Source organism: Oncorhynchus gorbuscha, linkage group LG03 (assembly GCF_021184085.1).
Source record: "Oncorhynchus gorbuscha isolate QuinsamMale2020 ecotype Even-year linkage group LG03, OgorEven_v1.0, whole genome shotgun sequence".
Lineage (NCBI taxonomy): Eukaryota > Metazoa > Chordata > Actinopteri > Salmoniformes > Salmonidae > Oncorhynchus > Oncorhynchus gorbuscha.
The window spans coordinates 34,692,220-34,705,288 of record NC_060175.1 but is presented as its reverse complement, the minus strand read 5'-3'; the positions used below and the strand labels follow the sequence as shown (position 1 = coordinate 34,705,288).

Genomic DNA, 13,069 nt, shown 5'->3' with positions numbered 1-13,069 from the left:
CCCCAGTCTGGTATGTCCTGTGTTTCCTCCATGTACGCGCCCTGAAGTGTGTGTCACCGTTCCAGTACAATTTGTGCCAGTTCTACGCAGCAGGTCTCCAGTGCGCCTCCACAGTCCAGTACGTCCTGAAGTGCATATCCCCAGTCCGGTACGTCCTGTGCCTGCTCCTCTCACTCTCCCTGAAGTGCGTGTCACTAGTCCGCTGCCACCTGTGCCGGCCCCACACATCAGGCCTCCAATGCGCCTCCCCAGTCCAGAGCTCCAGGCGATGTTCCCCGGTCCGGAGCTTTAGGCGACGTTCCCCGGTCCGGAGCTTCAGGCGACGTTCCCCGGTCCGGAGCTTCAGGCGACGTTCCCCGGTCCGGAGCTTCAGGTGACGGTCCACGGTCCGGAACCTCCAGCTCCATGGCCGGAGCCTTCACCTGCGCTGATGCCCAGTCTAAGCACCAAGGCAGGAGCCAGTCCAGTCGAGCTCCAAGGCAGGAGCCTTCCTCTGCGTCGATCCCCAGTCCAGGCACGGCGTCCAGTCCCGCTCCATGGCAGGAGCCTTCCTCTGCGTCGATGTCCAGGCACGGCGTCCAGTCCCGCTCCAAGGCCGGAGCCTTCCTCTGCGCCGATGTCCAGTCCAGGCACGGCATCCAGTCCCGCTCCAAGGCCGGAGCCTTCCTCTGCGCCGATGTCCAGTCCAGGCACGGCGTCCAGTCCCTCTCCATGGCAGGAGACTTCCTCTGCTCCGGTGCCCAGTCCAGGCACGGCGGTCAACTCAGATCCGTGGCTGGAGCCTTCTTCGGTGCCTAGTCCGTGTGCGGCGTACAACCCAGCTCCATGGCCGGGGCCCTCTGCGCCGAAGGCCCAGGTATGGCATTCTACCTGGCTCCATGGCCGGGGCCCTCTGCGCCGAAGGCCCAGGTATGGCATTCTACCTGGCTCCATGGCCGGGGCCCTCTGCGCCGAAGGCCCAGGTATGGCATTCTACCTGGCTCCATGCCCGGACTCGTAGTCTGGGGGGGGGGGCAAAGTCCACGAGCGGAGTGGGTACTTCGCCCCGCACCTGAGCTGCCACCGACGCTAGACGCCCACCCGGACCCTCCCCTATAGAGTCAGGTTTTGCAGCCGGAGTCCGCACCTTTGGGGGGGGGGGGGGGGGGGGGGTACTGTCATGCCCTGACCATAGAGAGCCTTTTTGTTCTCTATTTTGGTTGTTCGGTTGGGGTGTGACTAGGGTGGGTGATCTAGTGCATTTATTTCTATGTTGGCCTGGTATGGTTCCCAATCAGAGGCAGCTGTTTATCGTTGGCTCTTATTGGGGATCATATTCTGGCAACCGTTTCCCCACTGTGTTTTGTGGGATCTTGTTTCTGTGTAGTTGCCGTTGAGCACTGCTTGAGCTTCACGTTTCGTTGACTGTTATTGTTTTCGTGAGTTTTCTTTATTAAACATGTGGAGCCCAAATCACGTTGCACAATGGTCTGAGTATATTTCCAGTTCGTAAGACGATCGTGACATGTGTCATGCACAAAGTAGATGTCCTAACCGACTTGCAAAAAAACTAGAATTAGTTAACAAGAAATTTGGAGTGGTTGAAAAACAAGTTTTAATGACTCCAACCTAACTATATGTAAACTTCTGACTTCAACTGTATGTCTGTCTAGAATATTGTTCTAAAGTTGCCTCAGCTCACTGTCACTCTTGATGCTGGATGTTTTGCCTAATGAAGTTGTGACTACACTGTCTGACAATTTTACAGGCAGTTTTTGCTGCTGTGATGCACTCACATCCCAATTACTAATATCATGCTTAATCATCATCTCTTCAGTTAGCTTGAGAACTTTATCAAACTCTCCCCCTGAGTTATCTCTGAACGTAGAAAAGCTGCTTTTGCAAAATCACTTTTGTCAAACAATTTACTAAACAATTGACTAAACATGACTAACAGGAATAAAAACATATTTTTCTGGATTTGTTGTTACAGGGCATCGGCTTCTAATTTGGCTTTTCCACAATAACAATATATATATATATATATTATTTTAAATTTTTTATTGCAACAATAATAACAATATTACACATCAGAATAATTCAGGACATCATTAATGTGACAAGGCATTGAGATATTAACAGACATTCAGAGACATCACCTCTAATAATAAAAAAATAAGTTTCACAAGTGTGAGGGATTTATAAGACATTTGTACGTCGTCCACTTTGTACATTTGTACGTCGTCCACCCCCCCCCCTCCCCTCCCCCTTCCCCATTGGCATAATAGTGGAGAGCTCCCTTTACCTTATAAGGAAGAAATCACCAGCCACACACATTTTGCATGAATATAAATAATGAGACAAAATCACTCTCAATCAGTTTAACAATTTCGAGATTGATGATGTTTCTCATATGAAGAATGAGAACACCCCAAAAATGGTCAGAATGTACTTTTACATAAACATTTTGAAACTGTAAAGGATATCATCAACATGTTCTCATCCTTGTAAATTGGGAAATTATCTAACCAAATAATGAAAACCACATATTTAACAATATGACAATTTTAAATAAATAAACCCAATGTATTCAATGTTCGTGTCTGCTAGATACAATCCATTACTTGTATAGAAACATCTTTGTCCAAATGATATAGGCTCCCCTATAAAGTATTGTACATGGTGTGTTCCGGTTAGTGCATAGGGTCATGAAAGAGCCATGACAAGTGTACTACTTCCGTCTTCTCCTCCCCAGCGGATATAGAGAGATGGTAAGATCATTATATGTGGTTTACTATGAAAATAAAGACATTTCGACGTTATTTCAACATCAGTCATACGATGAGCAGTATATTGAATATGACATTATTCGTGGGTTACGCGAGGTCTGCGTTAATGCGTATGTTTATCGCTAGATTTGGTTTGGTAGCTAACGTTTGTTAGCATCCCCACCCAAAATGTGAAATCTGTTTTTAGCTAGTGATGTAGCTCTAAGGTAAGTTTAATTTTTTATTTATTTATTTAAACTAGAGCCAAATACTGTAATCTAAAGTATCCTTTCAAATGTATTCATAAATATAAACATTTAGCTAGTTACCCGAAAATGTATCTGTAGTAGTGCATCAGGGATGTCACTATCAAGATTGTAAATTCAAAACGAATACCATGAGTAAATATTCCCATGCCCCATTGAAATATATACCGAACACTAGCTGGTAGAAGAGGGTAGTTTGCCATTTTGCTAGCTATCTCGCAAGTAAGGCAGCTAGCCTAGGTATGTAAGACCGCAAATGTTGTCCAAATTTCTGGCCCCATTTCGGGCCCCAGGAAATATCAGTTTTAATTTGGTGTAAACTGTGGATTCCAAAAGGCTATAAATATCCTTTAACACCAAAACAATGGATCCTGAAAGGGAACTTTATGCATCTTAAACACTTTTTGTCAGCGGATGTAGGCGTTTTTGCGATGTCCCCAGGTGTTATTTATCAACTTCCACTAGATTAAACCATAACATTTTTTTAAATCTGTCTTTTATAGTCCTAGTTAGTCTTATTTTATATGATTTTTTCATGATTATTTTATATAAGATTTCCTGTGTGTCCCTGATCACTTTCCACCCTGTTAGTTTGTTGTAAATCTCCATCTTAAGAAAACAACTGCTTCCTACAATGACACCACATTCAGGAAGTGTCACTTCTTTATATAAAAACGGTTGTATCTATTTGTTCATGTTAGTCTGTATGTCACACATAGTCACACATTTCCACCCTGTTAAGCTAAAAAAAATGTTTTTAATGAAAATGTTAAAATATGTTTGATAGAGCAGATAAAGTCCTGTTAAAGTTTTCACAATTATGCTAGATCAATCTTGCTCACTCAAAGCTATGGCTAATTTAGGCTTAACACATCCACCCTGTTAGGATTATGCACTTAACAAACTGGAAAATGCACCCAAAAATGTTGTAAGTACCTGAGCTTGACCAATTGAGTTTTTCTGTCGTGCACTGTCCAGTCAAACATGTCACTTTTCTGCTAGAATAATAAAAAGTGTATCGCATAGTAGGAATGACCCAGCTAACTATGCACTAGCCACTGATCATGACTCTAGGTTCCATTACATTCCACATAAGTCATCTTCTGTATGGGGGTGTTTTGGTTAGAGCCCGGATGCTTGGTCTGAACTAGCCCAAAGGCCAGCAGATGGCGATATTGATTTGGTATTGAGGGTTTCATCTTACCATCCAAACGCATTGTATGCAGCTGGCAATACACTCGTATCCCCGTGGACGGGTTCGTACCAATAACATTCTCCATCCAGGCTGTAAAGGCATCAATTTCATCCTTAACTAGATGTATTAATGGCGAGGAGGGGGGGGGGTGGAAATATGCGTACTTTATGAAACACCACTTTTCCACCACCATGCTAATGCTACTACTTGATGTTGCGCCCTTCATTCAGTTAGGGGTAAACAGACTGCTGCAACCTGATTGGCTGAACGCGATACACAACATCTGGAACTATCATACCTGGACATTAGCCACTTCAGCATGGTGGTTGAAAAGGGTGTTTTGTAAAAGAAGTAGGCATATTTTCCTTTATTTTTACCTTTTAAATCTAGTTAAGGAAAAATTGGCGCCTTTGCACCCTGAATGGAGAATGTTTTCGGGTACGAACTGGTCCATGGGGGCTGCCTACAATACGTTTTGGATGGAAACTCCTCAATATCGCTGCCTGTCGGCCTCTGGGCTAGATCTGAACATTAACCCCCATCACTTTGGAAGCATAAGGACCTAAACATTCATATCAGCAGGAAATTATTTTCTAAAATCAGTTATACTGTTACACAGCTGACGTGCGTGTTTATGAACAATATGAAGACAGCCGACTACTTGTGCTAATTAGCTATCTGCGTCTCCTAATTAGAGGTCGCCCGATTTCATCGGAATGGCCGATTTTTAATTAGAGCCGATCTCAAGTTTTCATAACAATCGGAAATCTGTATTTTTGGACACCGAATATATATATATATATATATATTTTTACACCTTTATGCTTCATTTAACTAGGCAAGTCCATTAAGAACACATTCTTATTTTCAATGACTGCCTAGGAACGGTGGGTTAACTGTTCAGGGGCAGAATGACAGATTTGTACCTTTGACTCTCCGAGCTGTAATCTTGCAACCTTACAGTTAACTAGTCCAACGCTCTAACCACCTGATTACATTGCACTCCACGAGGAGACTGCCTGTTACGCGAATGCAGTAAGCCAAGGTAAGTTGCTCGCTAGCATTAAACTTATCTTATAAAAAACAATCAATCATAATCACTAGTTAACTACACATGGTTGATGTTACTAGTTTATCTTGCGTGTCCTGCGTTGCATATAATCGATGCTGTGCGTATTCGCAAAAAAGGACTGTCTTGCTCCAATGTGTACCTAACCATAAACATCAATGCCTTTCTTAAAATCAATACACAAGTATAGATTTTTAAACCTGCATATTTAGTTAATATTGCCTGCTAACCTGGCTCGTTGCCAACTCTGAAGACTATTTCTCCCTATCAAAAAACAGCCAACTTCACCAAACGGGATGATTTAACAAAAGCGCATTTGCAAAAAAAGCACAATCGTTGCATGACTGTACCTAAGCATAAACATCAATGCCTTTCTTAAAATCAATACACATAAGTATATATTTTTAAACCTGCATATTTAGCTAAAATAAATCCAGGTTAGCAGGCAATATTAACCAGGTGAAATTGTGTCACTTCTCTTGCGTTTATTGCACACAGTTGGTATATATGCAACAGTTTGGGCCGCCTAATTTGCCAGAATTTTATGTAATTATGACAACATTGAAGGTTGTGCAATGTAACAGGAATATGTAGACTTATGGATGCCACCCGTTTAGATAAAATACGGAACGATTCCGTATTTCACTGAAAGAATAGTCTTTTTTCGAGATGATAGTTTTGACCATATTAATGACCTAAGGCTCGTATTTCTCTGTGTTATGTTATAATTAAGTCTATGATTTGATAGAGCAGTCTGACTGAGTGATGGTAGGCAGCAGCAGGCTCGTAAGCATTCATTCAAACAGCACTTTCATGTGTTTTGCCAGCAGCTCGTCGCTGTGCTTCAAGCATTGAGCTGTTTAACCGATGTGAAATGGCTAGCTAGTTAGCGGGGTGCGTGCTAATAGCGTTTCAAACGTCACTCGCTCTGAGACTTGGAGTGGTTGTTCCCCTTGCTCTGCAAGTGCCGTGGATTTTGTGGCGCGATGGGTAACGCTGCTTTGAGAGTGGCTGTTGTCGATTGAGTTCCTGGTTCGAGCCCAGGTAGGAGCGAGGAGAGGGACGGAAGCTATACTGTTACACTGGCAATACTAAAGTGCCTATAAGAACATCCAATAGTCAAAGGTATATGACATACAAATCGTATAGATAGAAATTGTCCTAAAATAACTACAACTTAAAACTTCTTACCTGGGAATATTGAAAGCTCCTGTTAAAAGGAACCACCAGCTTTCATATGTTCTCATGTTCTGAGCAAGGAACTTTAATGCTAGCATTTTTACATGGCACTTATTGGCACACACTTTTACATGGCACACACTTTTACTTTCTTCACCAACACTTTGTTTTTACATTGTTTAAACCAAATTTAACATGTTTAATTTTATTTGAGGCCAAATTGATTTTGATGTATTATATTAAGTTAAAATAAGTGTTAATTCAGTATTGTTGTAATTGTCATTATTACAAATACATGTAACAAATCGGCCGATTAATCAGTATCGGCTTCTTTTTGGTCCTCCAATTATCGGCATCGGCGTTGAAAAATCATAATCGGTCGACCTCTGCTCCTAACACCTGTATAAATGGGAGCTAGACACCCTAAACATGTTGTCACTGAAAAAATACTGTTGACTGCAAATGTTAAAACCGGTTACAGTAAGTGTGTATTTTGCATTTGAAATGATTTTGATATAAGAATTGATTCACGTTCCAGAGGTAATTCCCCTTTAAACAGAACATGTAAGGTCCTTGGACTATTAAGAAGTAACATTAGACTCCTTTAGTCCATTGTAGAACTAGCTATGCACCTGCATCTTTCCTGAATAATTTTTGCTTTGCAGTAAGTAGGTCCAGAGTCTAGATTTCCCTTCCTTATACTCAACACACATAGGGTTGCAAACTTGTGCACTGAAATATTTTCTCGGCCCAAATCTGATGCAGACTGGATTGAAGTAGCTAGATATTTTCATCCTGAAAATGCAAATAGTGGCAGTGCATTCTACAGCTGTAAGGCCATAGACCTGAGCCAATGTGTGCCCACTGTCCTTACCTATTATAGTCTATGTGAAACAGTGGTGTACTTTTAAAGTCACATACGAATGTAATGGTGCAATTGTTCAAACCATGAAAGGCTTCAGCGTGACTAGGCTATATTCTAGGGGTTTCAGTATGTACTCATGCGGTCAATATACTTCCTCTTTACATTTGAGGGGTGCAGGGTATATAATCTTAATGGTGACTTCACTAATGTTCAGCAGTCAATGATTTTGCTTATATTTTTTTTGAATGGGGTTGATGGGCCTTTTTTAAACTTTTACTGACTAATGTGTTGGTGAGTTTCTGTGATAGTGAAATCAGTGTAAAATCTGCACTGCAGCCCAAGCCCAGCCATGAGCCTTTGCTATGGAATAAACATTATGCCAGGAATTCTAGCTACAATCCTAGGTCTGCATGCTTGACAGTACTTTTAACTTTCCTCTCGTAAAGAAGTGTCGGGATAAGGGCCATTTAGCTAATAGTTTGAGGATAGTAGGTGGCGTGAGGCGGTATTTGGTCAGCAGGGGTAGAGGCTTCCCTCTTCTAACGTTTCTTTCTCCACTCCCTTTCCTCTCTCCCTCAGACAGCGACTCTGCGCCCGTACCTCAACGCTGTGCGTGCCACGCTGCAGGCCGCCCTCTGTCTGGAGAACTTCTCCTCTCAGGTGGTGGAGCGACATAACAAGCCAGAGGTGGAGGTCCGGTGAGTGTCAGTGTTTGTTCGTGTGCGTGAGAGTGTTTGACCTTGCATGTGTATGTTATCCCCCTCAGGAGAGTGTGTTTGACCTAGCACGTGTATGTTATCCCCCTCAGGAGAGTGTGTTTGACCTAGCACGTGTATGTTATCCCCCTCAGGAGCAGTAAAGAGTTGCTGCTGCAGCCAGTCATCATCAGTCGTAATGACAAGGAGAAGGTTCTTATCGAGGGCTCCATCAACTCAGTCCGAGTCAGCATCGCTGTCAAGCAGGTCAGGGATATTATTTATTCTAATGTGTATAGTCAATAACCTGTCCTTTACAGGTGAAGTTGACGGGCTTGATTTTGTTGACTTTCATACTTTATTTAAACAATAAGGCCTGGTGGGGTGTAGATGGTCAACATACCACGGCTAAGGGCTGTTCTTATGCAAAACGCAACGCGGAGTGCCCTTAGCCGTGGTATGTAGGCCACATACCACAAACCCCTGAGGTACTTTATTGCTATTATAAAAGGGTTACTAATGTAATTACAACAGTAAACAATACGTTTTGTGTCATACCTGTGGTATATTGTCTGATATACCACAGCTTTAAACCAAACTACCTGATTTATAATTAAGCAATAACTCACGAGGAGGTGTGGTACATGGTCAATATATCACAGCTAAGAACGGTTCTTAATCTAAAATCTATTTAAATAAACACAATTACACAGCAATCTAAACGCCATACCCCATAATGACAAAGCAAAAACAGTTTTTTTAAGTGTTTAGAAATGTATTATAAACAGAAATGCCTTATTTACATAAGTATTCAGACCCTTTGCTATGAGACTTGAAACTGAGCTCAGGTGCATCCCATTGATCATCCTTGAGATGTTTCTACAACTTGATTGGAGGTCAGCTGTGGTAAATTCAATTGATTGGACATGATTTGGAAAGGCACAGAGCAAAAACCAAGCCATGAGATCGAAGGAGTTGTCCGTAGAGGCCCGCTTGGAATTTTGCCATCAGGCACTTAGACTCACAGACTATGAGAAACAAGACTCTGGTCTGATGAAACCAAGATTGAACTCTTTAGCCTGAGTTCCAAGTGTTACGTCTGTAGGAAACCTACCACCATCCCTATGGTGAAGCAGGATTATGCTGTGGGGATGTTTTTCAGCGACGGGGACTTGGAGACTAGTCAGGATCGCGGCAAAGATGAACGGAGCAAAGTACAGAGAGAACCTTAATGAAAACCTGCTCCAGAACGCTCAGGGATTCAGCCTGGGGCAAAGGTTCACCTTCCAACCGTAAGCACTCAGCCAAGACAATGCAGGAGTGGCTTTGGGACAAGTCTCTGAGTGGCCCAGCCAGAGCCCGGACTTGAACCTAATCAAACATCTCAGGAGAGACCTGACAAATAGCTGTGCAGCGACGCTCCCCATCCAACCTGACAGAGCTTGAGAGGATCTGCAGAGAAAAATGGGAGAAACTCCCCAAATACAGGTGTGCCAAGCTTGTAGCGTCACACCCTTGTAGACTTAAGGCTGTAATCACTGCCAATGGTGCTTCAACAAAGTACTGAGTAAAGGGTCTGAATACTTATTAGAAAAAATGTCTAAACCTGTTTTTGCTTTCTCATTATGCGATGTTGTGTGTACATTTGGGGGGGGGTTAATCAATTATAGAATGAGGCTGTAACTTAACAAAATGTGGAAAAAGTCAAGGGGTCTGAATACTTTCTGAAGGTATGTTGACCATATACCGCAAACCCCTGAGGTGCCTTATTGCTATTATAAATGGGTTACCAAAGTAATTAGTAGTAAAAATAAATGTAATGTCATACCCGTGGTATACGGTCTGATACACCATAGCTGTCAGCCAATCAACATTCAGGGCTCGAACCACCCAGTTCATAATATTTTTAATACTCCTATCTTGTTGTGTTGTCACCCAAACAGAAGAGCATAGATGGAAGCGCAGCTGTACCATTGTTTTTTCTTTCTCTGTTCTGTGAGGCTGTGTTGGTTTGTCATAGACATGAAATTTACTACTGTGATTAGTTTTTTTTTTTTTACAACCTGGTGACAATTGGTGGCTATTAGCACCCACCAATCACAGGACAGCAGCTCTGAGTCTGACTGCTTTGTGATTGGTGTGTCACTGCAGGCGGATGAGATTGAGAAGATCCTTTGCCATAAATTCATGCGCTTCATGATGATGAGAGCTGAGAACTTCTTCATCCTGAGGAGGAAACCGGTGGAGGTGAGAGGAGAGGACTGGTGGTACAACCAACATCTCAAACTTATCACAACTTATCACATCGAATGGTCACACAAATGGTCTTTTTTTTTTTTTTTTTGTCACTCAGACAAAATTTCTGTAAGAATTGGATTTATTAGCCCCCCCTTTTCTCTCCTTCATTTGTCCGCAGGGTTATGACATCAGTTTCCTCATCACCAACTTCCACACGGAGCAGATGTACAAGCACAAGCTGGTGGACTTCGTCATCCACTTCATGGAGGAGATTGACAAGGAGATCAGCGAGATGAAGTTGTCTGTCAACGCCAGGGCCCGTATCGTCGCAGAGGAGTTCCTCAAAAATGTAAGTCTTCATGTCTGTCGTTCTTCTCACCTAGAAGTTTAAGTTTTATCTGACATCCATGTTTTTGACTTCCGCAGTTCTAAGAAAATTCCCAAACATTCCTTACGCTGATCAAGACCTTCATCATGGTTTCTGAGGGGTCCGTATCACAGGACTGGGAGGGGCAAACATTGTGACCAGTCATTCGCAATGGAAAAAAGTAAAGATGCATCAGACCAATGGGGTGTTGCCCTACGTCATTGAGGTATCCCTGTGCTCAGAAATATTGATGTTTGTACATACTTAATATTCACAGCCTCGTTTAATTTCTGCCCTTTAGAACAAAGCATTAAATCAGGGCGGGTCCTTAAAATAGAATCCTAATCAATATTAATGAGCACAGGGAAATGCATGGAGATTTCTGATAATTGAAACTTTCTTTTTTTATATATAAATATTATATTCAGACTGTTTTGCTAAGTTTTTGTTACGACACCTGTTTCTTGTGTTAATACACACAGAGCAGACACCTGTTTCTTGTGTTAATACACACAGAGCAGACCCTATCATTGATGGAAATGATTGTGATAATAGTGCTGGCAGTGATAAATAAATCCCTTTATTGTTTGTTTGTATTTTGCTGTGTTATTTACCATAATAGTGTATTGCTTGGACCTGTTATCTTTGATGAGAAATTTGACATCGCATTCATTAATCAAACTATTTGGGTAAATTTGTGGACGATATGCCAGCTAGCTTGTTGGGACCTGTCAGATGCAATGTTTGTTTCTACGCAACATGCCATAGTAGATATATTACAACTGTATGATGCATGAGAATGGAACCTTGTTAGCTACTACATCATGAATACTATAAATATCCTCAACTATCTAGTAGGCTTTGGTTTGAATTCAGATCGTTATTTTACATGGCTGTTAGACCATGGCATTTGCAACGCCAGGACAGGGTGACCCTGGGAATCAAACCCACTCTACTATGTAAAATGTATGCACGCATAACTTTAAATCTCTACTAGCAGTAAATCCATTGGCCATTAAGGTAACACTATTTGGATAGTCAATCTGTAGATGCTCTACAGAGTAACATGTTCAACTATTTATTAACTCTAGCTCTAACCATAATTCTAAACCTAGCCCTAAAGGTAACCTTGGCAAGCAGTTTCTTATCAACAGTTTTGATAGTATGACATGGAAAATCTGAACTATCCAAATAAAGTGTGACTGAAATTAATAATTAGGCTACCAACATTCTCAACAACTGCGTGGCCATGCACACCTCTAACTCAATCATCAAATATGCAGATGAGAGTATGGTAGTGGGCTTGATTACCAACAATGACGAGACAGCCTACAGGGAGGTGGTGAGAGCACTCGGGAGTGTGGCGTCCGGAAAACAACCTCACTCAACGTCAACAAAGGAGATGATTATGGACTTCAGGAAACCGCAGAGGGAGCACCGTCCTATCCACATCGAAGGGACATTAGTGGACATTAATGGTCCACTCACACAGTGTGGTGACGGTGCCTCTTCAACCTTAGGAGGCTGAAGAAATTTGGCTCGTCACCCTGAAACTTTTACAGATGCGCAATCGAGAGCATCCTGTCGGGCTGTATCACAGCCTGGTACAGCAACTGTACCTTAAGGCTCTCCAGAGGGTGGTGCAGTCTGCACCAGGCATCACTGGTGGCAAACTACCTGCCCTCCATGACACATACCGCACCCGATGTCACAGAAAGGCCAAAAGATCAAGGGCATCAACCACTTGAGCCACTGCCTGTTCACCCCGCTTGTTGACCCCGCTATCATCCAGAAGGTGAGGTCAGTACAGGTGCAACAAAGCTGGGACTGAAAGACTGAAAAAAAGCTTTTATCTCAAGACCATCAGACTGTTAAATCACTTGCACATTAGAGGCTACTGCCCTATAGACTTGGAATCACTGGCCACTTTAATAATGTATACATATGTTACATTACTCATCTCACATGTATATACTGTTTTCTATCCTATTCTACTGTATCTAAGTCTCTGCCGCTCTGACATTGCTTGCCCAATATATATTCTTAATTCCATTGCTTTATATTTGTCTATTGCTGTGAAATTGTTAGATATTACTGCACTGTTAGAGCTATAAAAAAAACACGCATTTCACTACACCCGCAATAACATCTGCTAAATGTGTATGTGACAAAGAATTTGATTTGAAATAAAACATACTGCTTCTGTTGCCTGTTTGAGTGTTTAATAGCCTACTGATTCCGTGAGCACCAAGCTTCATGCAACGGCATAATGTCGGATAAAGCAATTTCACAGATTTGGCTGTTTTTAATTACAAGCATAGCAAAGATTAAGGCTTTACTTTTTATCTCTCGTTAGAACAGACTGGTATTACTAATTTATTTACTGTTTACACTGTTCCAAACAGGCAGAAAAATCATATTGTAATCGAACAGCATCTGTTTGTGACA

At 42.2% G+C, this 13,069-nt stretch overlaps 1 protein-coding gene across 1 annotated transcript; it reads left to right on the top strand.

Moving 5' to 3' along the window:
- Nucleotides 1–2,662: 2,662 nt before the first annotated feature.
- arpc4 (actin related protein 2/3 complex, subunit 4) lies at nucleotides 2,663–11,209 on the top strand. The gene is made up of 6 exons (XM_046342323.1): nucleotides 2,663–2,750; nucleotides 7,901–8,019; nucleotides 8,172–8,283; nucleotides 10,168–10,263; nucleotides 10,433–10,603; nucleotides 10,681–11,209. Exons 1-6 carry the CDS (start codon nucleotides 2,748–2,750, stop codon nucleotides 10,684–10,686), a joined length of 507 nt encoding a protein of 168 aa, XP_046198279.1. The 5' UTR covers nucleotides 2,663–2,747; the 3' UTR covers nucleotides 10,687–11,209.
- Nucleotides 11,210–13,069: the final 1,860 nt, after the last annotated feature.

Excerpts from the sequence above, each read along its gene's own strand:
- arpc4 (XM_046342323.1), top strand. Across the intron at positions 8,284-10,167 it reads TCAGCATCGCTGTCAAGCAG|GCGGATGAGATTGAGAAGAT; the intron begins GTCAGGGATATT and ends GTGTCACTGCAG. Across the intron at positions 10,264-10,432 it reads TGAGGAGGAAACCGGTGGAG|GGTTATGACATCAGTTTCCT; the intron begins GTGAGAGGAGAG and ends ATTTGTCCGCAG.